Below are 26,682 nucleotides of genomic sequence, written 5' to 3'. Positions count from 1 at the left end.
GGTAATGAACTGAGAGTCAGCTCAGTCCATGCATATTCATAAAGCAATCAGGCCTTTGAAGATTAAAGAAGCGCTTCAAATTTAAATGAGGGCGCCAGCATGTTATCAGTGAGATTCAGCCTGCAAAAGTAAAGGGTGCCTGGGACAGGAGTGTGCATTTATGAGTGTGCGTACATGCGTGTGTCTGTGTGGAATGATGGCTGGGGGTCAGTTGTGGAAGTATGTGTGTGCATGCATGCATCCGTGCATAAGTGATCACCTTGTGTGCATCACTCTCATTTGTGTGCAAGCTTGTGCTCGTATGCTTGTGTGCAAAGCAAACTGCAGTATGCCGATACCACCTTACAGCCTAAATTTAATCTAATGACTAAATCAAGATACTCTCAAACGTAAATGAATTAACTCTCTTCTGAATGTTTAAAAGATCTGGGATTTGAATCTAAGATGAAATGTATGGTTAATTTGAGCTATTAGGAGGCAATGCATTTCTGAGCACCCACCAAGGAATATACCAAGAATAAAGGTTGGGAATTTTCACGAGTGCAGCATCAGATAGAAGGGCCCTGTGTCCTGTAACTTTGTGGTTGAGATAAGGTGGGCAAGACTGAGCTGTCCGCAACCATCCAACCAAGTTCAAATGTACAAATAGATACACACACACCAACAGACTCACAGTTCTGACAAGTCAGTACTGTCACTGAGACCTGTAGTGAACCAGACTGTGGAGGAAGAAACTAGATAGTGACCAGGATCAGACTAACACAATGTCCTTGTCACTGTGGCTCTCCCATGGCCTCAGTATTATCACCTTCAGTTCGAGAAAGACAAAGCAACCATCCAACAGCACTACACCCTTAAATGCTACAGTCACAAAAGGAATATCAGAGGTTGAGATGACTTTCTGAATAGAGATAGAAGCTGTGATAGTGTGTTAGTCTTAGAGATACAAAGTATCCAAATCTGGTTCAGTTTCAGTGACCTAAATAAAGACTTACAGGATTATGACAAAATGGGTATTTTTTAAGGAAAACATCAAAGGGAAAATTACTTTGTCAAATCTGCTCCCATTCTCACCTCAAACTAACCTGCCTACTTCCTAAAATACTACTTCTCTCCTCTCTGCTCTCATCTGCCACTTCCTGAGCAACAGCTGTATCAAAGACACTTTTTCTTCTCTGTTTCTGTTCCGTCTAAAAATAAAGTCATTAACCTGCAGGTGGTGAAGCCAGCGGCTGGCATGACAGGCCCTGATGCTGTCAGATGCCCTCTGACCCCGTGATGTGACTGCCTGCCACAGTATTGACAGGACAGCAGCAAGACATGCTTATTTCTGAGGATACTTTCTCATCCAGCACGACGTGGCTGTAGACAAACAAGAATGTTTCTGTTGTATAGCTTTGTTTGACAGTGGGTAAAGGGGATGGATGGAGGCAGTGTATGTGTGAGTGTTTATGTCTGCCTCACTCTGCAGCCAAATCTGTGAGAGTGAGAATGAGCTCTAGAGTGGATGTTGGAAGGCTTTAAGAGGTGCAGACACACTAATGTAGCCAAAACTTTCAGTTTCCAGTCCCCCAAGACAAACTACTGGAGCGATGTGTGGAGAGAGGCTGTGAGCAAGGGAGGGAGAGAAAGAGATAGGGACAGAGAGGAAAGGCTAAGCGGAAGAGAGTGGGAGGGACAGAGGGGAGGGGGCTAAAATAAGGATCATATGTTTCTGACAGATCTCATCAACTCACAACACATCATGGGGCCTCTGCCGTAACACATTTATTACAGACAAAACACAGGTTCACAGGAGGGGGTTTACACTGTATGTGTGCACTGTAGCATATGTGTGCATCTTTAAAGGAGGCGTGTGTATTGTTGTGTTCATAGAACAGGTGTGTGTGCATCTGTGGGTGCGTGCATGCATTTGTGGGAGCCTAGTTTTGAGTGTTCACATGCATGTTTGTGTGTGTGTGTGTGTGTGTAGGTCGGTGTGTGCATGTGTGCATATTTCAGCTAGCCTCCACCTGAATGGCCCGAGGCTGTGATGCCGGGGTTGTTAGAAGACAAACAGAGGCACAGGAAGTCCAAGCCAGGAGCCCCTGAGGACAGCACGCACAATCTACTGCATACCTGCTCTTAACTTCACACACTCCCACTGTCAGTCATAGCCACCACCTCACCATACGTTTTGCCTCCTAAACCCACAAAACAGACACACCTCCTCTAACTCCCTCTTAGACACACACATTTAGGCCCAGCCTGTCCCTCAGGCCCACTGCTGTGTGCCAAGTCTGGCCTGGCATAGTCCTCAGAGGGGTGTCCTCAGGCAAGGCTTGCCAAGTCAAAGACTCTTTCATGTTCAGCCTGCACGCCCAGGGTAGTAAAGCTACAAACAGCAAGACACACACACACACACACTTTTACACACACACGGAAACCTATAAACATTTTAAGTGGTCAAAACCACACTTATACACACATAAATGTACACATTTACACGTACATTAGTTTCACAGCATCCGCACTCAAGATGTAAACACTCAGTAGACTTGAATACAGCCAGAACCACTAACATTTAATCCAACAACAAAGGCTGACGAATTTCCACTGACAACATTTGTGGGTGTTTAGAGCTTGGCTTCAGCATACAAAAATGTCCTCCATGAAAAATTCATCCTAAAAACCACTCCTGTTCACCTTCATTAAAACTTAGTGAAGCCCACTGCCAAAAATAGGACTGATTTTATCACAGCCCAAAGCGACTGTAGGATCAAATTAGAGTCACTTTTTACAGACAATGGAGTCCTTATGTTAAAATATTAGCTGGTGTCCAATCATTGCAGCAGCACGCATCTGTGCCTTTTCAGTATCAATTAAAGTGATCACCCAAACAAAAGCACCGGATATAAACTTGCACAGTGACCCATATGTCTGCTGACGCATATGCACACTGGACACAGGAAAAGATATCGCTACCAAGGAGCCTCTCACCCCCCACCCCCCACCACCACCACCACCACCACCACTAATGCACAATCTCCACGCACTGCCCAGCCCCCCAGTTCTGCATGACAGGCACCCAGTGTGTGTGTATATGTATTTGCTTGGTGAAGGAGGGGATATTGGAGAAAGGTGGCACAATGCCAATATGGAGCCTGCTAAATACCTTTGTCTCCACAACACACGGGGAGAAACAGGACAGGCAAGCTGCTGCAAGAAAATGCTCCACAGCCACAGAGGTGTTGCAAGAAATGCTTCTCTGTTTGTTTGAATGTTTTCTTCCTCATAGAGAAAAAAGGGTGAAAGGTGGCTGCCATAATTGACTCAGTATCGATTCAGAGTCCAGGTTACAATGGAGGCAGGGCGCTGGAAAGAAGCTGAAGTGTGAGATGGTGGTCGATTTCCACGGTTGCAGTGGCCTCATTAACACACGTGGCTACACTGGTGAGAATTCAAAAGGGTGCTAATGCTGGGATGGATAAATACAGGGCAGAACAATGTAGTAATAATACCTCAAAAAATGTGGTACAAAATTCATGCAATCTAGTCAAGACAAAGAACTTGGAAAAAATATTATTTCTTGTAAATAGGTCAAGAAGAAGACAATATGCACTGTGGTTGTGTATCTAATTATAAAGACTAGACTAATTTATTTATTGTGCTAATAACAATTGCATTTAGCCCATGGAATAATTAATGTAAATAAAAAACTTTGAATCCACTTTACTGGTTTGTCTCTTTAATAGCAATTTTATGCTGGGAAATAAAAGCAGCTTTATACGCTGCAATCACATTTGCTTGAGAAGCCATCATCTGCTCTTTTTCTGGGACAACCATAGTCTGTAGACAAGCTACGATGTCTCTATGCATATCTTTAATTGTTTATCATGCAAATGACAGTACGCAGGCTGCTCTGCCCTCGTCTAACAGCTCAAAGCCCCAGACTGCAGACCCAAACCCCAGCTGCAGTCATGAGACTCCCAGACGGCCTCAGCTGTCCTGTAGACATAGACTGAGGGGCACAGCTTCATCCCGAGCTATCGGTCTATTACGTACTGCCCCTCATTCCTCAGCCCTCACCCTTCTCATATCCCCCCACCTACAAGTTCAACCATTCTGGGTGTCAGCTCCCTTTAGTTAAGCAGCAACTTTCCTTAACCTAGCCAACCTGCCTTCGCAAACTGCTGTCCATATGGAAATCCGTCCGTGTCAAGTGATATTTCAGGAGTGGGGTGGAGATTGGAAGGGTCACTTTCATTTGAATGATGCAGGGGAGCAAGATGCAGGGAAATCTTTAAGGGTGTAATTTATAATACACTCGCCTGGATTGGACTGGGCTTGAGGCATGTGTAGGAACAGTATATATTGAGATGCCTCAGCTCAGTGTCAGCCTCTAACTGAGCAGGGTAAGAGAACATGGCAGCTAGCATATGGAGTATGGGGTGGCGCGCTGGCACTGCCAGTCTGGATCCATCAATCTTGGACAAAAAAAAATCAGTGGGACGAGGCCGTCTTATATGCAGTGCATGTATAACAGATATGATGTCCTGCACAGACTCTGCAGCACAGACTGTTAATTTTGACCTCAGATTTTATAACATGCTGATAACAAAATCAGGTGAGGTGTCACAACAGGATGCAATCTTGCACCACATACAGTCAATTTAACCTATTCATTATTAACCCAAGGGAATCCTGACTGTTACACAATGTCCAAAGAAATGAGACCTATAAATAAAGCTCTTCGCGCAGTGTTAGTGACCTCATGATATCATGTGAACTCCATTGCACGATGATCCAAGTGAGCAAGGAAAGGCGTGTTCGAACAGCTGACAAGGCCAAGAGGTATGTCAGAAGAATGTGTGTTTTTTGAGCATGTGTGTCCATCCCAGTGTGTGAGAAAGATTTTCAACAAACCGCACACTAATGAACAGTGGTTATTCTGTATGGCAGAGGGCTAAAACACTGACAACAAATAACAGTAGCCCTTTACAATGCCATCTGCAAAGCCGAAGCGCTGACTAATACAGCACAGTAGTGCTCATTATTGAAAACTACCCTCTATGCATTCAGCCTGAATTGGCTTCAAATTCAATCACAACTGCCCAGGCAATCAGCGCAGCCTGGCACATGCTATCAGATCTGTTAAAGGAAATGAATAAACATCAAAATGGGCTGGTCAAAATCAAACTCCACTCTATAAAACCAGTCATAAGGGACCCATGCTTGTTTGCACAGCAACTCATGTTTTCACAACAGCCTCATTTAGCCCCAGTGGACAACCAACAAACCAACTAGCTGCCTTAAGAAGTCCTTAATTACTCAAATCAAGAAAAACACTGACAATTAGTGGCTGTAGTGTTCCTCAAATAAACAGTTCTTCCTTGACAGATCAGCGTAATTACATTCTTTTCTATCTCTTTAATTTTAGAATCACAGTGAGCTTCAGCAGGCGCATATTTGAGGGTACAAGAGATATGGCAGTGTAATAAGCCAGGCAGGGATAGAGATACATCTCTCGCGACCACATGAGAGAGAATGTGAAGTCCAAAGGATCTGAGCACATCTGTGATGCAGCAACAAACCAAAAGAAACTGATCTCTTCTTTCTCTCTCTTTTTATAATCTGTTTCTTTGTCTGTCTCTGTGAGTCTTTTTCGGTGCCTTTTATCAATATCCTTATTAATCTTCATGTGTATTCATGACTCTACTGAGGGAAATTCACAACTCCTAAATGTAGCAGCAGACATTTCGCTGTCAGGTTACGCTGATTGGACACATCCTCACTACTAGAAGGGAAATTTCAGCGAGTATTTGTTGTCTTCTGTGATAAACTGTCTATGAACCTTAAAAGTGTGACCCACTCCACACAATCTAGAGCTTCAAGACTCAATTCACACTTGAATGCAAATTTCTCCTGCTCATCTGTTTACTCTTGCATGGCAGCCATGTTAAGCTTCCAGTGTGTTTACCTGTTATATTCTCCTGCTTAGGGATTATTCCTTGCAAGGGTGCAGATAAACAATCCTCATCCTGCGGTGACACCTGAACAGCCACCTCGACAGGTTGACGCACCCTCCTTTGGTGCTGATGTTGGGTCCGCGAGTGTGACGAGGATGTGGAAAGAGGAGAGGCGAGTGGGGAGGATGGTGGCCTGTCCAGAGGTTTGTCCACACAGAGGCTACCGTGGCACTGCCTCCGTTTGTGTTCGATGAAAAGCAGGATGTCAGCTAAGGGGAAGCGAGAGTGGCACTGGCCGCAGGTCAGCAGGTCCTGGTCCCCTTTTAGGGGCTCGCCCTGAGCCACTCCCAGGCTGGGGGAGTCCTGAGAGTCTTCTTCTGGTAAAACACCTGAGAGCGGCTCAGCTGGTTAAGGAAAAGAAGAAAGAGAGTTGTGACATGTAGTGAAGCGAGAATTGATATTTTTCTGAGTTTTCAGTCATTTGAAATCGGTTCTTACACTGTTATTATATTTTCTTGTAAAGGAATAAGGCCGAGGAGTATATGTGCAGATGGGATTTTTAGGAAAGAAAGAAGGCAGAAAGGAAGAAAGAGCACACAGACTGCTTCGATAAGGACTGACATGTTCAGCTCGCAGGCAGCAGTCAAACGATTAAGTTGCTTGACCCTCTTTATTGTGCTGCCAATCTCGCTTTTTTAATGAACCTAACACCTCTGAGAATCAAAAAATAGATTCTAATTTGAGTTCAAGATGATTGGACCCCATTTCGTTAAAAGTGCTGGGATCTCGTGAACCAAGGTTAGACATTGAGGGGTTGGATGTGGAGTAGGTCCCTGAAGTAGAGCGAGAGAAAGAGAGAGAGAGAGTGAGCAGAGAGAGCATTTTAAAAGAAGTCATCTAGCCACATGGTAAACGACACTTGGCGCCCCGACTGGGATGTTGAGATAAGATGTGATGAATTCTTGCCACCGGTTCAAGCTTTAATTCTATATCGGGTCAGATGAGAAGGTGGTGAGGGACTATGCAAGATAGGCCCTGTTACTTGTATGTTGAGCTGCATTAAAGATGAGGGAATTCACCCCTATTTTACTTATCTTAACCAGCTTATGCCGTGGACACAGACAAGGTGTATGAGGTTGGTTTAGGTGGAAAGATTTTCTTCAAACCAAATAATCTCATTCTGATATCAAGCAAGAGTGATGTGAATAACTTTGAAAGCTAAAATATAATGTTTTTTTTCTGATATCACACTGTGCTAGAATTTAAAGTAGTTTAGGCCAAGGTTTCCCACTGGGTTACAGCAGCAGGTCTCTTCCACTATCAGAAAAATCATTAGGTCTTTTTTACTGTTTTAGAGTATTATGACTCCCTGTAATACCGGCTGATCATTCATTGCATTCTACAGTCCCTCGCTGAAAACACCAAAGGGATTATTTTCATTTTAAAATAAATGCAAAAATTAAAAGGAAGTGCCTATTTAAATTTCTAATGGTGCCTTTTTGCAACACAAAAGCTGACAATTAGCACTAGTATAGAATTTTGCAGTGTTTTCATGCAGTCTTATTTATTTTGGAATAATAAAAAAACATAATTAATATTCCAAAGTAAATTAAACTGATTTGGGTCATAACCAATAACAGAATTATACTGGTTAAAAGCAAAATCTCCATGTCATTAAACAAAAGCATATTTGTGCTCTTTGATAATTTTTTCTTCATAATTTAAGGTCTTTAACTGTTTCTTTGTAAACACTTTATTTCTGGATCCTCTTTAAATGTGAGGAATATTTTGCCTTTAGTGTTCTCCCCTAGAGAAAATATAAATACATTCAAGGGAACATGAAATATGTAATAACCTACTGCTGCTGAACCGATTCTGTGCATGAGCTTGGTCAAGCAGGACAGGATAAAGTGGATCAAGTTCAAGTTCACGAGTGGCCTGTAGGACTACAATCAAATTGCGCCCCCCACTGGCAACCCATCTGACAGCTTTCCGACAAATGATAGAATAAATGTTGCTAGAGCATAATTTGTTTCAGCGGCAGTAAGAACAGCATGCAGAAATATATACAAGAATAAAGACAAAAGAAACGCACAGCTTCTTAATTTCCACCCTTAACTTACACTTAAGCAGCCTACCTAGTCTGGAGACGTCTCCGCATTTACTGACGCGCGAAGAGTGCATTGATAAAGCATTATACTGATAAAGCTCTTAACCGACGAATGGAGCGAAATAATTCTTCCGCAAACAACAATTGGTCTCAACAGTGCGAAGAATGTGACATTCAATCAAAATCAATGCCCTGCAGTTTTACCATACACGCGCGTAAAACGACGGTCCTTCTTTTCTCTTCCTTCATCTCAAAACAGTATCGCGCACGGAGATTTCTGCGTATTTATGCAACATATACATGTTAATGACACCACCACATACAAATGGATTGGTTACGCCGTGTTTAAACGCCAGTGGTGAGAAATTTGTTGCAAAGAAACTGCATTCCTTGTAGGTAACGCACACGAGGTCTCTGCGCTTCGGACAAGTGTGTGTGTGTGTGTGTGTGTGTGTGTAAACACCACTTCCCTGTGTCCAAACCAACTCGGACCTTTGTAAATGCATTTTTACAGTTAAAAAGGACCTGCACTGTAGTAGTGCTATGGCTTCAAAAGGTGCACATGGAAACTTAAGTGAATGGCAGCAGTTGTAAGCCTGTGCCGCCTTCATATAGGCAAAGGTCTCTGGCCATAAAGCTCATGCATGCCCTTTAATGGCGAAAGAAACCTTGAAGGCTGCGTTATACAACGCGTTAACCAACACAAGTTCAGCTTCCCTGTCACGCTGCTCCAAAACTTCCCATAGGAGACCTCGTGATGATTATAAAGATAACCTGTAGTCTTGGATATGTTTGCGATTTGTCATTTTAGTCAGGACAGCGGTGGGTCCGTGCGTGGACCTATCCTAAGTATTAAAAGAAAGTTGCCGTGTACAGAAAAAGATGGGTCACCGAGAGGAAAAACCTATGAAATTAAGTCGAAATGCAATGTATCTCCACTTACGCGAAAACTCCCGTTTGCTCAAGTGCTGGGGTTTGCCCTGCTTGCGGCGAGACATGTTGGTTTAGTGACGGATTTTCAGCTGAGTTCACATTGGGAAATCCTTTCCTACAAGGTAAACTCCAAATGAAATATCTTCATTGATGCGTCTGACAGCCAACAAGGAAAAAAGCAATGAGCTGCTGATCATACAGAGGGTGAGGCGTAGTGCGGTGCGGGCTGTGCGGAGCTCTTCATGACTTTTTTGCAAAGAGAGAGTGATGGGGGTATAGTGAAGCCCCCTGCGCTGCAAGTTCAAGTGCGGACGTGACGTTCTGCGAACTTGAACGTCAGGCGCTGGACGAACTGAGACATACAAAACATGGGCAGGGCGAAGGCGGCCAGTGGGAGGGGGACAAGCCATAATAAAAGCCAATGGACACTCATTATGGACTACCTATGGAAGAGAAGAGAAAAAAAAGGGAGACCCCGAAGACACCAATGGACGAAGGGGATCAAGGGGGCTGGGCTAAGAGGGAGAGAGAGGGAGAGAAAGAGAGACACTGTTTTACAAGGAGAGCAGTAAAAAGCGCGTGAACCAAAGAGCGTATGTAACAAGGATGTAGTGGTGGATAAACCCAGCTCTTGCACTCGTGTTTATTAGTTGTTGTTTTTTTTTTTTTTCAAGCCACTATGAATATGCAGTCTTTATGCAAATTTACAGTGCAGACTGGAAATGTCATTATTACCTTGTTACAGGATGACTGGATAAAGTCTTTTTATTTTAGTCGGCCTTCTTAAGCTAAACTAATTTAAATGTTATTCTCCGACAGGATGAACTAAACTCTGTTTTTTGTTGTTGTTGCTGAATTTGTTTAATTTGTTTTCTTTCTTGAGAAGTGGTGTTAGACCGGCCATTCTCTCTGGGCTTTTGCCTTTTATACAGGGAAACATAAAGTTAACTACCTGCAATTAAAAGAAAGTAAAAGGAGATTCATAAATAGTTTTATATAATATACTTAAATATAAGAATATGTTTAGATATAATGTACGCGTTTTGTTTCGATGGTGGACGTATAAAAGACAAAGAAAGGGGGGAAAAAACTAATTAGTTAGAGTGTAATGTGCTTTGATTTACAAAACAAATTGATGTAAGTAAAGCCCATCTGTCAGGGTGTGTAATACACCTGAGCCTGTATTCCAAAACTGAAGAGAAACGTGGATTTAACTCTTATTCACTACAGAGGTCTAATTTATGTTACAGGTAAGCAAAATTTCAGTAAAGCATTCTGAAATACTTAACAACATCAACAACAAAAAACAAATAAAAATATCCATTCCAGACCTGATGGGACTTTATAACGCACCGATAAAACTTAAGTCTCAGCTTCTTTTTCATTTCTAGAGTTGTTGCATTTAAATATCGGGCCCATTCATTATGACTGAAGCCAATGTGGGATTTTAATTTTTTTCCTAGTTTTCCAGTGATCAGATTGGATTAACGTGTACAGTCAAGTGCGCTTGCTTTTAAACGAAGCTAGTAATTCATGACTAATGGAACCTACAGGGGGCATGTCCAACAAAAACAGTGTGTGTCAAGTGGATTAGGGTGGCCTAATGGGCAGGTTTATACCCTATACTCTCTCACCTGACCTCTGTATGTCGTTATGTATTTACAGAAATGCCGAAAAGATGCTGGGCAATTATTTTTCCTTTATTTTGGTTTCACGATGAATAAAGTTAGAATCGCATAAAACCCCCTTCTCTAATTTAATGCAAATAAAGCGAGATGACCTTCACAGGACCCATACTTTTAAATATGGTTTGGTTTTATTTTGTTGATTATAGATTAGCTTCATAATCAGCCTCAACAAATGAATTTACGTCGGCATCGAAATCACAGCGCAGTACTTTGGCTCCATCTAGTGGTTCAACACAAGACTGACCTTTAATAGAATATCATAACCTGTGTCCTAACATAATTATACGGAGCTGGAAACAAGTAGACTGCTCACTCTAGTGCTTAATCTAAAACATTGAAATACTAACATAACTCAGCTACATTATAATTTTAAAAGTTTTAATGCAAATAAAAACAAATCCTATTATTTATATACACTGCATGTATTCAATTTCCTATTATTGTACTCTGCCTTTCAGCGTTTTCAAACTTAAGATTGTAATTTATATGCCAACTCAATTTAATTATCGAGTCACTGCCCAAAATAAATGATCCATCATCCACTTAATATGGGCCACTCATGGTTCGCTGTCTATATTACATAACCTCATCTTTTCCTACATGAGCGCATTGCGCCACCTTGAGGCCAAGACACAGCAGTGTTGAAGGAGCTGGGCTGGGCAGAGGGGTTGCAGGAGCAGCAGCAGCATCGCTGTTCATAACCTTCTACTCATCGGATGCTGTTTGCCCATAGAGCACCTGGTGAGAGACATTTTTGCCATTGTTTTATTTCCCTAACAGGCCTGCTCTGATGCCTTTGGTTGCTTCCTCTGATATAAGGATGGAGACAGTGAAATGAGCTTCGCTGTTTGTGCGACAGACCTATACGTCGACCATAATGGTCGATCGTGGGATATCAGCAGGCAGCATCCTAAACATGATTTCGTTGGCTTTAAAGCACGTGATAACAGATATCTGTCTAAATTAGCCCGTGTTTGGCTTAAAAGGTGTGCGTAAAGGGATGTACTGAACGTGACAGATTAATGCACGCTTCAGATGACATGTCGCTAATAAATGTTAGACTCATTGTGACCAGTCTTGTATTTATCCTACAATCTGCGCGATATTGGGATGAATTTAGATGATACTTTTTGCTTATTATTCACTGGTCTGTGGTATCATTCTTAAATGGCTCCACGATGAACGCTGGACTGAGACATGGCCTAACCGAGCTAATTTTCAGGCTCAGTCATTGGCCGACTCTAACCCATCAGCTGCTGCCGCTTGCTGCCTCAGTTGATGTGTGGTCATTTGCAGAGGAGATTCATATCAGAGTGGGTGAAGCCGTGTGTGTGATCAAGCGTCTAAAGAGAAAATCTGGGCCACTAGGAGCCAGCCTACTGAAAGGATGGACCACATAGTTCTCCAGTGGGAGGCAGGGGGCTGTCAAGTCCCATTGGGCTTGAGCTGACGTACAAAAAGGAGCCTCAGATATGACAATGTGTGCGTAATTAAATCTTACTAATTCACCTATGGCTCTCTCGGAGCGTGAGTCAGCAGGCCTGCCTGCTAATAATGCAGAGAGGGGATGGGGTGTTTGTGTCAGTGAAAAGCGCTGTTGTGCTGTTTTGTGTGTACGGGAATCCTGACAACTGCCTGGAAATCATATGAGAGAATCATGGGGAGTAGAGAAGTGGATTTTCTATTTATGTCTGTATTTTCTCTGTTTCCTTGACTTCCTGTGGTCGGTGTATATGCCTGTCTTCTGTTTGGCTCAGAGTTTCTGGATCTGATTGAATTAGTTGTCATATTACATGTTTTATTATCTCTTTCTTTCTAAGCCCCATCTCCCTGTCACCCTCACATGCACTCTCTAACTATTCTTCCTCCTTTTTCAGTGGAGTGCGTTGTGAAGCTGATGACAGGACAGTCCTGCTGAGCAATTCACTTTGGGAGTTTAGAAGAATGCCTGAAATACTGTAAGCTGTCTCTTTAGTTTTTGGAACTTACATTTTTTTTTTATTATTTCTTGTTGTTAGCTGCACTACATGGACTGATAAGCATGCCAATGTCCTCGGGTGATAACCAAAATAGCTACTGTGCATATGACACACAAGCACACACACAAATGCTGAAGTAATTTTTGCTTTATGTAATTATAACAGCATGCCTCGCCCACTCCTGTTTACAGTGTAGGAGTATACTTTTTCATTGATTGAAGGATAAATATTTAATGGTCTCATTAATAGATTTATAGCTATAAAATGCAGTCTAACACTGTTCTTGTTTTCAGCAGGATGCATTAAGGGGCACAAGTGAACTTGTCAGGCAAAGATGAGTCTGACTTCCTGGTTCCTGGTGAGCGGTGGGGGGACACGCCATCGTCTCCCCAGAGAGATGATCTTTGTAGGAAGGGATGACTGTGAGCTTATGCTGCAGGTACTGTACTGTGAATAGACCAGACTGTCATTCTTACTCTGACTGGATTATTATCTGAAGCACTGAGATTAGTGAGGATTATAGTGATTGACTGGATCTTGTGTGGTTTAGTCCCGTAGTGTGGACAAACAGCATGCTGTCATCAACTATGAGCCAAATACGGACGAACATAAAGTTAAAGACCTGGGCAGCTTAAATGGGGTGAGTGAGTTTTTTAAAATTTATGTGTATGTGTCTTAAAGCAACCCCTGCCTAATGTTTTTAATGCAATAAAATCTACATCAGCGTGTCCCAAAATTCAATATCAAACATTTCCCTGAAAGTATATCTTATTTATTCTTATTTATTCTTTTTCTTATTCATCTTCTACTGCTTCTGTTTTTACCATTTTTTATTAGTTTCTCTTAAGCCTTCAGTATTCACAGCAATGCACTACTTTGAGTACTAAATTACCAGAGTGCCCCTTAACTGCTTCAGCAATTTACTGCTTACAAAAGTAGTCGTGAACCTGTTATAACATAATCTGGTTTCTTCTTTGGATTTAAATTATTTTCCAACCCTAAATAAATTGAAAGACATCATTTTCGGTAGTGCAAATATTATACATAGCTTATGACAGGCAGCTTGATGGTGCAGTGGTTAGCACTGTCACTTCACTGCTCCCTGTTCAAACCTCTTAGTCGGCTGGGGCCTTTCTTTGTGGAGCTTGCATGTTCTTCTTGTGCTTCCTGTGAATCTGTGGGTTTCCTCCAAGTGCTCTGGTTTCTTCCCATAACCCAAAGACATAAATTTTAGCCTAATTAGTGATTCTAAATTGACCATGGGTGTGGATGTGTGTGTGTTTGTCGCTCTATGTTCAGGGTCACACCCATGATCCTAATTTGGGTAAGAGCTTTAAGACAGATGGATGAAAAAATTGGCAGAGTACAAACATTTTTAGGTTTGTACAGATGTTGCCCTGCTTAAATTCAACATGAAATAAGCTTTTTTTGTGTTAAATCTGAAAACATCAATGCTAAAAAATGAAGAAAGGTTAGGATTGTGACTAAAGGTCTGGTACAAAATTGGCACTTGGTTTGTGTGTTATGGACAGCATCATTGTTATGCAAGCAGTACTGAGATTTCAGGAGACTTTAAATAATCTCACTTTTGAACAAAGTCCTCATATGTTGTTCCTAACCACATTGTTTCTTTGTTTGTTCCCAGACATTTGTCAACGATGTCAGAATACAGGAGCAAATCTATGTCACGCTGAAAATTGATGACAAATTGAGGTTTGGATATGATATCCTTTGAATGTGTTCTTGTGTTATCTGTCAAACCCAGTAGCACGCAGTACGAGGTCAGTGAACATGGGGTGCACTGTAACTTTATCTGTTCTTGAATAGCCTGTGAATTCTCATTGCACTTTGCCTACTGCATAATAGATAAGGCTATCAGTGCAGGTTTCTCATCCCTGCAAAGGGCTCGTCATCTTTTACCTTAACTTGTCTCACATACCAACCTGTTCACTGTGGTTCGAGGAGAGATGCATATTCCTGAGGAGGCCCTCAAGGTTAGATGACACGCTACGCAGAAGAACAATATTCATATGTTTCAATACGGTGTAAATAGTGGTGTTTGAAACAGGATAGGTGGAAAGATCTTGTACTTTTTCAGCAGCGTTATTGTAGAGAATGGATCAAAGAGTTCTGCTGTAGTGGGCAAAATGACTTTTCAAGATTGATGAATTTGCTGTTTCGTCAACAAAAACTGCAGAAAAAAACAAAAAATGCAGATTTCTTATTCATGAGTTAGATGAACATAGCACATTATTATTCAAAATATATGCGGACAGCATGGCATACGATCAGTATGCCTAACTGCAGGCTATCTCTAAGGTTAAAAAGCAAGAAAAAATCTAGACAAAATATATATCGTAATTATTTTGACAGTATTGTGTAACCTTTGTCTTTTGTTAATTCCCCTTGTTTCTGTTGTCTCATTTGTCAGCATGAAAAGTTTAGCAGCCAGCTTCAGTTGAACCAGAAGAAACTCCCAGAGGCAGAATCATCCAAATCTCAAGTCAAACCACCTGAGGCAGCAGCTGCACAGTTGTGTGAGGGAGCCACTGCCAAGCCAAGTGAGGCCAACAGGTCAGAGGACAAGGCAACAGGTAAGTCTGAGCATTGAAAGTTAAAGGACACTGGACACATATAATTTAGCCATCTAATAACTTGAATTGATAAAATATTCCCATATAAATAAACATATAATGAAAGAATTTTTAGAGGTAGTTCTTAAATAGATTTTAGGACTACAAACTATAACAGCCATACTCTAGGACAGTGGCAGAAGTTTGGTAATTTAGCTTCTGTATAACGCCACAGAGGATTCGAAATCAGACAGTCAAGGTGTGTGAAATATATTCCCCTGTTTTCAGAGGTTCAGTTGAAGCCTTTTCTGTTATTATTTGATAACAAATTAGACAGATTAAAGACAGCTAATTCCAAATGTTGAACTTGCATTTGGTATCCATTTTCTGGAACTCGTAATATGATCCAGAGAGATGTAGATGCAAAATCTTTCAGTGTTGAAATAAACAATCTGGTGCATTCTGAAAACAAAGGAATGCAGTGGTCCACTCAGCAACACCCCAAGACCTGGAAAACCATGAAAAACAACTAAAGTCAATGATCACAGAGGGTTGCAGGGTTGTTACCTTACAATATAAGGCACCTTGGGCAACTGTTGTGATATGACACTATATAAATAACATTTAATTGAATCAAGGGCCTAACGATAGATGACAAATTATATGGAGTAATATTGGGGATGTTGCATTACAGTGACCTTTACCTGAAGCCCATTTAGGGTCTCTAAGCTGCCATTAATACATATGTGCATTCCTATATATAATAAATGTACTGGTTTTGACAGGGGATGTCACAGTGCTGCACAGGGGTACCCCCCTGTATGGCCAGCCTGCCTGGTGGGGAGATGGAGACACTGAAGACCAGCATCTAGGAAAGTCAGAGGACAAGAGTTCAGACCGGAAACGAGAAAAAGTTGAAACAGGTACCAACAATTATTGCTCATTATCAGTTTTCTTTGGTTTACTTTTTGGAAATATTACAAATATTCTGTAAACTTTATGGTGCCAGACAAATATCTTTGTATTAATTGTGCCAGAATCTAAGAAAAGTGCAGAGATCCCAAAGTGTACCCTGCAAACAGCCTCTAATCAGGAGCCTAGCTACTTCGAGATCCCAACAAAGGATGCAAAGGATCCCTCAGGAAGTAAAGTCAGTGGTGAATCCATCCCAAGAGAACAAGAGGGTGGTGCTTCTGCTGCAACCGAGCCCGCCCATGGCCATGCCTCCTTCACCATTGAGTTTGATCCTGGGGCCTCAGGTAAAGTAACTGTCAAAGACAGGGTTGCAAAGGTAGGACCAGAGACCAGGCCACGCCCTAAAAGGGCTGTTGGGGAGGAGCTGAGTCCTCTTCAGACAGCCATGGTCGCAGCAGAAGTCAAAGTTGCTGACTGGCTTGCTCAGAATGAGCTGCCATTGGCTCTGAAAGAAACTGTCGCTGAGGATGATGGAGAAAGTGTGAAGAGCGATGTGCCTGTACAACTGCGGAGTCTTAAAGGTGTGTTTATATGATATTTTTGTCTCTGTTACATGACCTGTAAATAGTGTCTCTGTATGTTTTTACTAACTTGTGTTTAACACCAACCTGCCAGAGGGTCTGCAGATGGAAATTAGCCCAAGGCTATAATCTGGCATATTTACATTTATTAAAATGTTCATTAATATGTATTGCCCCTCTTTCTAAAAAAAAAAAAAAATAAAAAAAAAAAATAGAGAGTTTGGTACAGTGTACAGTATCACATGCAATACTTACTTTATCACTCTTATGCAACATTTTGATCTATTACCTCACTCTCCAGGTAGTAAACATGAGGATGGCACTCAGAGTGATTCAGAAAATGCACTGGGTGAACAGCGCAGGGCTGCAGCGCTAGAAGAGCGCTCATGGGGACTCTGGGGAAGCACGGGGATGAAGATCAGAGAGGGTCGTGCAAACGTACCAGAGGGTCTCTTTGCAGAGGAAGACAGTCCTGCACGTCGTCGCAAACCTTCAACATCCAAAGTAGCAGAGAGGAGACGTGGCTCAGCACCCCATCAGCAGAGTGGGCGCGACGAGTGCTATCATCATGGAGATGATTATAGTGATAGAGGGACTTATACCATCGAGCTGGAGAACGGAGATCATGAAGAAGAAGAGGCTAGGAAACTGATTGACAAGGTAAAAACGTTAAAGTTATACCTCTTTTTTATAGTTTATCATCTGATCTCCTGATCATAATATGTTTTCTTACTTGTGTATATGTTAGGTGTTTGGTGTGGACCAGGAGTCTGGGTCCAGGGTGGGGAGTGCTGACCAAAGAGAAAGACTCACCTCCCAAAGGTCTGGCCCTGGAGACCGAGGAAAACCCGGACGCATGGAGACAGAGGTGTAACAGCGTTCTTCTAAGTTATACTCAATAAGCTGTCTACTGACTGACTAAAGCAACATCTGTTTCCAGTTATTGACATGCTTTTGTTTTATTTCCACGTTTGCTTGTTCAGGTCTTGTCTGAAGAGTTGATGGTGGGTGGTCCTCGCTGGGTGTCGCAGTGGGCTACTCTAGCTGCCAGTCATGTTAGGACTGACCCTGAAGGGTCAGGAGGCGAAAGCCACGTCTTGGTCACGGAGGACAGAGGTATTTGGTTTAGGTTTACTGAATCTCAAAAAAGGATTCCTTTAATATTTATTAAATTGATTTCAGCATTTTGTTCATGCTTCAGTATGTAAACTTTTGCTGAACAAAATCCACCGATGCCACAGGGGCCAATCACAAGTTGGGGTTAAATGATAAACAGGTTGTAAAAGCAGCATAAGTAGAAAGGTGTTACAAATTTACTCAGCCATTTTAGCTTCTGTGCATTTAGAAAGACCAGTTATACAGCAGTCTGTCACATTAGGTTTCTCATTGTTCTGTAATATATATGGTATACTGTTACAGTGGTGGATAATTACAATGCAAAGAGTAATCCAGATGAGATAAAAGTTCAATTAATTTGTCAAGGATATGAATGCTTGCAGGACTTCTTCGTAAAGGATGTTAATCGTCATTGGTTTGTTGAACAAATTTTTATTGGGACTTTCTGTTAAGGATCTTTATTAAAGCCAACTATTAAATTAAAAATCTGGCAAAGACCTCTAACAGTGCACTGATTCTACCAGTACATAATCCACCATGTTTAATGCACATTCTGATCAAATATTTTCTTTCTTTTCAGCTGATATAAGTGAATCCAGCCACTCAGCCTCCTTTGCCTCTACTGGGCACACAGAGCGCAAGAGGAGAACCCTACCCCAGCTGCCTGGTGAGGATCTCAGCCTAGGAAGGAGGACCCCAGGCTCAGGCCTACGTGCAGATATGGGGGAGAAACAGGACACAGAGCTACAGGAGAAAGAAAACCAGGAGGAAAAGGTGGGCAGAGGAAAGACTCGACCTGGCCAGTGCACAGGAGGTGTGGGCAGTCACAGTGGCAGCCCGAGTCGGTCGTCACCAGCCAAGTCACAGGATAGTGGGGGTGGGAGGTCAAGTCAGTCAGGTGTGTTGACAAAGCTCCCACCTCGTCCCATGACCAGCGGGGAAAAAAGAATGGAGGAAGTACGGAGGAGGAAAAAAGAAGAGGAGAAAGCCAGGGAAAGTAGTGGGAAACCCCTGTTGAGACAGGAGAGCTTCACTGTGGAGAAACCAAGTTCCAACGTCCCTATAGAGCTCATACCGCGTATTGATGGTCTCACAGGCAAAACTCAATCTAGAGAGCCTGCCATCGACAGCACCACACTGCAGAAAGACTCAGAGGCTGTAGCAGCCTTTCTAGAAACCACTGTGTCAGATCAAGGTGATCCCCCAAGTCAGTCCATTGAAGGATCCATGTCACCAGAGTCAGATGTTGACACGACAAGTACAGTAAGCCAAGCTGATGGAGCAAGGAAAGTAGTCCAGAAACGCCGAACTCTAGCAGGACAGCAGAAAGAAAAAACTGTAGTGCGCTCATCTAGCAAGGGTCCTGCTGGTGGCAGGGAGACCCAGGACAAGAGGGTCAAGAATAGAACTTCTGGTCCTTCACAGCCAAACCGTCCTTGGACTTCCCTGGATCTCACTGATGATGATGTCAACTCCAATTCTCTCTTATCAGACTCACAGCCCACCTCCACGAAAGACTCCAAAAACTCACATGCTAGAGGTCAGACAGGGAGCACAACAGTTGGAGCCAGCACTAAGTCTAGCCGGGCTAAGATCAGTCAAGCTCCTGCCTCCACCGCCGCCAGTAAAGCCATCAGTGTCCCCAAGCCCAGGCCTACCAGGGCATCCCTGTTGCGGCGAGCCCGGCTGGGGGATTCCTCCGACACTGAACCTGCTGACCTAGACCGGATGTCTGTGGCCTCTGAGGCCTCCACTGCTAGTTCCACATCCAAGACAGGGATGGCAAAAAGAGGCATGTCCAGAATAGAAGCTCTGGCACAGCCAAGGAGGCAAAGAGTGGGCTCCCCATCTGCCCAGAGTGACTCAGAGGCCACTGTGACAAGGAGTAGAGGTCTGGGTGCCCGCAGTGCTGCAGGTGATTATGGCATCAGGCAAGGATTGAGAGGGTCCAATGTGACTCCAGTGTCTGGACCCAGAGCAAGAGCTAACAGTGCCTCCAAGCTGCCTGACAAGAGTAAAGGAACCTCATCACATGCCACACCTGCATGTAAGTGTGTACACATTTTTGTCTTTAAATGTTCCTAATGATGCTTTGACTGCAAAAAGATTGTACAGTTGCCTGTAATTATCTACTTAAAGAAGAAGTCATCTGGCATCTTAAGCTTCATCTAAGCTTCACTGCCATTCTTTCCTCAGCTGGAACTCGGTGGCGCCGTGTGCCCGTGGAGTATGCTTCCACCTCAGAGGATGAGTATGGCTCAAATCGTCACATATCCAAGCAGGGGCACACACGGCTATTCCCGTCTACTCGAGTAGCCCAGCTAGGAGGTTCAGCTCCAGCAACCCCAAATCCTGTAGGCCTGGCTACTGTGAAGCAGCACTCTAGGGAACAGGATGAGTATATGAGAGATTGGACAGCACACAGCGAGGAAATAGCCAGGTACGTAGGTGAGAAGTACTCCTGTGTATATGAGTGGATGAATGAGTCAGATAGCAGTATTCTAACAGATTTTTCCTGCTTTAGGGCATGTGCCTCTTTATTGCTTCTTTTTTTAGCTTAGGGTTGCAGTTCTTTTTATTGGATCTTATTTTAAAGCTGTTATTTTGTTTTAAATAAATATCACAAAATAACACAACAAAATAACATCATACTTATGTTTGCTCCACAGGATAAGTCAAGATCTTGCAAAAGACCTGGCCATGCTAGCCAGAGAGATTCATGATGTGGCAGGGGAGATTGACTCAGTGAGCCCTGCAGCGACGGACCCTGGAGCTCTGGTATAGTTGTTGCATCTTAAACTAATTATAGCATACAAAATATAAGGATTCAGTTCATTCAATAACATTCATAGCAATCCTGATCCTAATAGAATACAGATTCTTAATGAAGTCTGATTACATTACATGGACAAAAAATAGGATCTGAGGAAAGAATATCAATTTTCAATGTATTTTATTTCCGTTTCAGTTGGAGGAGCGTGTGTTTGATGACAGTTTGGACCTCGGCGGCTCCTCCACACAGCATAATAGCATTCTGGGAACCAATGGGCAGCCTGTGGAGCTTCGATCTCGTGGGTCAAGCGGACAGAGCTCCCGGTCCATTCGGCGACAGACATGGAATAGAGATGATGTAAGGCCTTGCTTCAATTTTAAATATAATGTTCTCCTCAATATATGGCCTGCTATGTACCATACTGCTAATGTAGATTTTAAATTTGATGTGCTTCTCTGCATTAGAAAGTGAAACAATGCGAACCAGCATACACAGCAAGTTTAGAGTTATGTTAAGGGCAAAAATAGCAAGACGTTCATGTCAGTCTGTGCCACTGTTTGTCACTAGAGGGAGCTCGATACATGCCAGTTACATCCCTTAATAGGCTAATCTAAACCTATGGCAGGGGTCGGCAACCCGCGGCTCCGGAGCCGCATGCGGCTCTTTAGTCCTTATAGTGCGGCTCCGTGTGGTTTGGGAAAATAAATTAGAAGTATTTCGCTGAAGTGTATTTTATTTATGTTAGTTCTTTTAAACTTGTAGTTCTAAATTGGAAGATTATTGTGATATTGAAATATAAATATAAAATTATATTCTATTATTTTTCCTCGCTCAATATAAGCGTCACACTCGCGGAAGCCGGTATTCCCGCCGAAACACCGTGCATTTATCGAGACTTTCAACCCCGGTAGGCCAATTATGGATCTGCGGATCCACATTATGTCAGCAGCTGCACCGTGAACTATGTTAAAGACAAACACTGCTCACGCCTCACAGACGACAGATGACAGCTTACAGTCCTGCGTAAACTGACTTCGCACAGCACCGATTAGCAGACGCTGTGCGCAGAGGTTCAGGAGCAGAAGTCCCATTGTAAACATACCACGGCAGACCCGACGATGTTTGTATGAACGCGCTTTTCACACGCGGTTGCTGTACGCATACAGCCGGCTGTAGCTTCGCAGCTCACAGCCCGACACACACCACCAACACAACAGCACAGATAGCGCAGACTTTAAGGCGGCGAGGCGTGATTGCGGGTGCCGCTCTGGTGCGTCCGCCTTCCCTGCAGCGGCGCTGCAGACCACGCCCCCGCCGCACGCATTAACCAGGTAAAATACATATTTAGGCAGAATTTTGCAAATATCTATTTTCAATTTTTCAGCAACATAGAGCTTTTTACCAATTATTTTTAAAAGTCAGGTCAAGGCTCCAAAAGCCCAAAGGAGATATAAGGGAGGCGGCTCACAACAGTTTTTGTTTGCTACATGGATCATTTTAGTTCAGCTGGGTGTCTTTGCTTTTGTTATATTTCTTTAAGAGTTCAAAATGTGTTGATTACATAAATAAAATGTAATTTTCTCTGTAGCACTTCATGGATTTCATAAGCAGCACACACCTTAGTTGTTCACACAAAGGTACAAAAACAATATATATACAGTGTTATCTTCATTTTAGATGTCAAAAAGTATTTGCGGCTCCCAGTGTTTTCTTTTGCGTGGAAACCGGGTCCAAGTGGCTCTTTGGGTGTAAAAGGTTGCAGACCCCTGACCTATGGTTAAGCTAATGAAAAGAAAATGATGTATTTAAATTATCTAAATGTAGCAATAGTACAGGTTGTTTACATTTTACCATGTCAGTCACCATGTTAATCAATTTATCCCAGTAATTTATAACTGGTAGATTCAGATGATATTTTTTACTGTCTTTCAGGCGGTCCTAGACAGTTTGCTGCTAGCTTCTGTGACTCAGCTGTCAACCAGGATACGCCAATCTGTTGACAGAACAACCTGCAAAATCAGGCAAGCATTGTTTGACTACGCTAAACAAAAAATTTCTTCACGTGCTGTTGTGGTTATTTATATATTCAATGCACACAGTAAAGAGGGATTGCATGATACAAATATTGTCTGTCTGTGTTCAGATTCTTGTCAGTGTTTTTTGCTGGAAATAGCAGGTGACACAGTTTGAATGACACATCACACAGGCTTACTCCGCCACCCAGTTACATATTTTTCATATTAGAATGACAATTCAAAGGCTGTTTTTTAAATGCTACAATGTGCTGATGGCGTCTGAATGAAATCATTTAAGCAGTCAATCTATATTAAGCATGTTTTATGTATTTCACTTTTATCCTATTTTTGTAACAACCCGGCTTTCCAGGATCCTCTTCAAGGATAAAGAACGAAAATGGGATGAGATTGAGACCAAACTGCAAGCAGAGCATGACTCCTTATTGCTCAAGAGCTCAAACAAGGTGATGAATCTGCTGAAGGCTTGTGAAACAGACAGGACTGTGATATTTATAGCCAAATAAGCAGCACTGGTGTGGAAATGACAATATTAGTCTAGCATTTTGGTGCATCAGTCAGTACAGCACTTGTTCAACGTGAAATATTTTAAAAGGATGGATTGCAATGGAGAAAAACAGATACAGTGTGTAACAAGATTGTGATCCGATTCTGTCTTTATTTTATGGAGACTACATTTAATGTATTGAAGCTTCTGAAATGTGACCCAATAGATAACCAACCACAAACTCATCTTTCCTTATTGGGGTTATTTTGGCACAGTTTAATTCAACCAAATTTTTAAAAAGAAGACAATGTACTATCACAGTATATTCCATAAGTATACGTTTATAGAAGTAATCCTTTAGCCTTTTCTTGGCTTGAATTAATTGAACACTATTTTAAATCCAGTCATTCCTTACCATTTTCTGATTACTTATTCCAAGCAATCATAGTGAGTGCTCACAGTGCTATAGCTGTTTGGAGAATCAAATCAACAATGTCATACACCCTTTAGATTAACTTCAAATTAATTTCAGTATTTAGGCACCAAATGTGATTACACTGTTTGGAGAAAAAAGAAAGACTTGCAACCTTACCTCTACATACTTTTACCTCTCTCCAGAGCAGGATCATAAATTCTGACTGTAACACTGTCTGGCCTCATGTGAACCTCTGAAAAGAGATATGTGTGTCCACGACACAAGTTAAAGGGCTCGTAAAGCATTACTGAGTGTAAAGGGCTCGGCTCCAAACTTTTTCCTGAGGCAATGAAAAGATTAATCGAGCTGATTTATTTGCTGTAAGAGCGTTCACTTACTTAATCAGTTCTGAGACCAGCTTTCATTTTTTTATTCACATTCTCTTAACAGGAAATTTCAACCATCATTCAAGACTTGAAGAGGGTGGAAAGACAACTGATGGGTATGGCTCTACCTATGCTTCTCTTTAGCTTTTGGAAGAAAAGCATGAAATATCGTATTGTTGTACTGTATTCTGTAGTGTTACTGCAGTCTACACCACAGGAAGTCTTATGATGTATTAAGTGGGACTGTTTTTTTCTGCTCCAAACTGACAGTAATTGACATGATGGTAGATCCAGATGGTACTCTGGATGCCCTGTCCAACCTGGGCTTGACCAGTCCTCTGGCTGACCAGAAGATCAGCCCAGGGGCTCAGCAGAGGGCAGCAGTGTTACAAACTGAAGCAGAAGCTTCTTCACGCACACTTTCATCCTCCAGGCCTGAATTACTGTCCACTGAACCTGTTGGATCTTCAAACCATGCAGAAGTGTCAGAACAAGACCCAGGGCTACAGCAGAGCTCTAATTCCTACAACTGACATTCCACGGTGGAATAATCCAGAATGCATTCCATTGGACATATCAGACACCCTCAGAGCAGACCCTGGTGTGAGGTTAGAAGTTTTTATGAGATAAGATGAGGACCCAGAGCAATGCCTTTTATATGTAAAAGTCTCCCTGCTCTGTCAGTCAATCTAAATTATGTTAGGACTCTAAAATTCCAACACTGTCAAAGGGAATCTCTTGAGATGACAGCTCTATTATATGACAATATTACACTATTAACTGCTAGGCTAACGAAGAAGCTTTGACATCATATACAGTAACCCATCTGTGTTTTTGTGTTGCAGCTCATTATCATTACCCATTATCCTTGAAAACACTTGAGAAAAAGGGCAGATGTGATGTTAAACCTAAACCTACCAAATTCCCTTTCAATTATTCTACTGTTTTGGCTTGAAATGAGCAAAAACAGACCAACCTTTTACCTTGCATTCTTTGCAAGTGACACAAAAGCTTAACAGACTTAGAGCCAACATGGAAACCCAAACTGAAAAGGTGCAATAGTGTCAAGGAGCCATGTTTGAAAGTGTTCTTCTGTCCTGCCTAAGAGTTATTTATCAAATTATATATTTTTGTCCTGTTTGCAATAGCAATGCCTAAGGTAGCCTCAGTAATGATTTTCCATGAGAAACGGCCACAGTGCCTATTTTTGGGAAAAGAACTGGGTGCCTGTATTATTATGTACCAGTGTTTTATTATAAAGTAGTTAAGTTTAAAACTTACATCCATGCCCCTTTTCCTGTGCTGATGTCATTTGAAGACAGTTTATCAAAGATAAACCTGATGTGTTAATGAAAATTATGAATTCAAATGTAGCTCCCAGAATAGGATTTTCCTCTTCCAAATGCATTTTGTCACAAGTGCCCTGGCTCAAACAATCATTATAGTCTGAGATACTAGAGAGTGCAATGTAAGGAAGATGGCGAGGAGGTAGAAGTCTTTTTGTTTTTGCATTTCAAAGCCAATATATGTTGCTATTATTCTCTAAGGGACCAGGATATAATGCACCCTAATGCCACTCCTTTATCATGTTTATGTCTTTGACCATGATGAGATGAACGGTTTATCAAACTACTTTCTGATTGCAAGTTAAATGTGTTTGAACCAGCATAGACAGGGACTACCTCCAAGTCCTGCTTTTCGTTGTTGAATGATCCACAGTGTAATGACTGGGTAGGTTTTCCAATGTCTTGCCTCATACCAATGTTTACATATGAATGTATCCTGATCAGAACTGTTGAATAACATTTTAGCCAAAACAACTTTAATAAAGATGAATAATTGCATTTTGTGCTCGGCATTCTTCATCTTTCCTTTTGTTTGAGCATTTGGAGATTTTTTTGTTTGGATGTTTTGTATGAGCTTTTTTTTTTCTCTTTGTATTGATGTTAGGTTTAAATGTCAACCTTGCAATATCAGTGTTTTTCTCATTTTCAATAAAATGCATGATAATCATGAGCTGTTTTCCACGGCTTACTCGAGGCTCTGAGCTGGGATAGGTTCTGGGCCAGTTGCACAAGCAGAAGAAAACGGCCCGATGGATGGATTTTTCAACTGCCTCCACTCTCAGGGGGACAAAAGGCTGGTTGAGTTTAATTGCATTGCTTATAACAATATTATTTCTATATTTGGTTAAATTAAGAAGTATTTAAAACTCCCTCATCCTCCACTAAAAATGTAACTGGTAATGATTAATAATGTGTTGGATCAGTTATGAGTTCAAAACTTATTTGTCTAACTTAAGTAATACTTATTACTTAATTACATTCAAGTTTCCACTCCTTGCCCTTCATCACCTCACAATCTCTTTTGAACTGCCATCCTTCCACCACAATCTGCCCAATCGCCCTCCCAGTCTGGCTTCACTCCCACTCTTTGCAGAAGAAAGTACACACGACAAATTAGGTTTTAGAGGCCACACTGCTAGAGTTACCGCACTACTAATTGTGTGTCTCCAGATATTCTGCTCCACTTCCTTAATCCTTTAAAGCTGTGTCAGGGTTTTTCTCCCTTGCGAACAACTTTCACCACAACTACTGGTGCACATCAGGGATTGTGCAGGTGTTCATCTACTGCAAGTGCTAAGTTTGGCTAAACTGCTCCCACTTAGTTTCATTAAGTTCAGGTTCCCTATGGGCTTTACCACCCTCACACTGCATTTATTGCATATAAATAAAGTGTTCATAA

General features: G+C 42.0%; 2 protein-coding genes across 2 annotated transcripts in view; one reads left to right on the top strand and one right to left on the bottom strand.

Moving 5' to 3' along the window:
* bcl11ab (BAF chromatin remodeling complex subunit BCL11A b) overlaps positions 1–9,298 on the bottom strand; it is a 33,143-nt gene extending 23,845 nt beyond the window's left edge. Inside the window, exons 1-2 of the mRNA XM_031754491.2 lie at positions 9,002–9,298; positions 5,960–6,352 (exon numbers count right to left, since the gene is read on the bottom strand). Coding sequence (XP_031610351.2) covers positions 5,960–6,352; positions 9,002–9,056 — 448 coding nt within the window. The 5' untranslated portion in view covers positions 9,057–9,298. The remainder of the gene's footprint in view (positions 1–5,959; positions 6,353–9,001) is intronic.
* A 2,052-nt stretch (positions 9,299–11,350) lies between these two features.
* cep170ab (centrosomal protein 170Ab) lies at positions 11,351–25,826 on the top strand. Its single transcript, XM_039613114.1, has 20 exons — positions 11,351–11,420; positions 12,557–12,637; positions 12,955–13,097; positions 13,209–13,298; positions 14,304–14,382; positions 14,594–14,652; positions 15,090–15,252; positions 16,017–16,154; positions 16,269–16,727; positions 17,029–17,387; positions 17,476–17,595; positions 17,711–17,843; positions 18,424–19,890; positions 20,040–20,283; positions 20,513–20,621; positions 20,812–20,973; positions 22,549–22,637; positions 23,002–23,095; positions 24,002–24,053; positions 24,208–25,826. Exons 3-20 carry the CDS (start codon positions 12,993–12,995, stop codon positions 24,468–24,470), a joined length of 4,185 nt encoding a protein of 1,394 aa, XP_039469048.1. The 5' UTR covers positions 11,351–11,420; positions 12,557–12,637; positions 12,955–12,992; the 3' UTR covers positions 24,471–25,826.
* The last annotated feature ends 856 nt before the right edge of the window (positions 25,827–26,682 follow it).

This window comes from Oreochromis aureus, linkage group 6 (genome assembly GCF_013358895.1).
Source record: "Oreochromis aureus strain Israel breed Guangdong linkage group 6, ZZ_aureus, whole genome shotgun sequence".
Lineage (NCBI taxonomy): Eukaryota > Metazoa > Chordata > Actinopteri > Cichliformes > Cichlidae > Oreochromis > Oreochromis aureus.
Note: the sequence above shows the minus strand (reverse complement) of the source record. Positions and strands in the feature narration are given on the sequence as shown.

Bases quoted from the DNA above. Each gene is read 5' to 3' on its own strand.
- cep170ab (XM_039613114.1), top strand. From the start codon at position 12,993: ATGAGTCTGACTTCCTGGTTCCTGGTGAGCGGTGGGGGGACACGCCAT. The intron at 14,653-15,089 runs GTTAGATGACAC...CTCATTTGTCAG, and splicing joins TTCCTGAGGAGGCCCTCAAG to CATGAAAAGTTTAGCAGCCA. The intron at 24,054-24,207 runs GTATGGCTCTAC...CCAAACTGACAG, and splicing joins GGTGGAAAGACAACTGATGG to TAATTGACATGATGGTAGAT.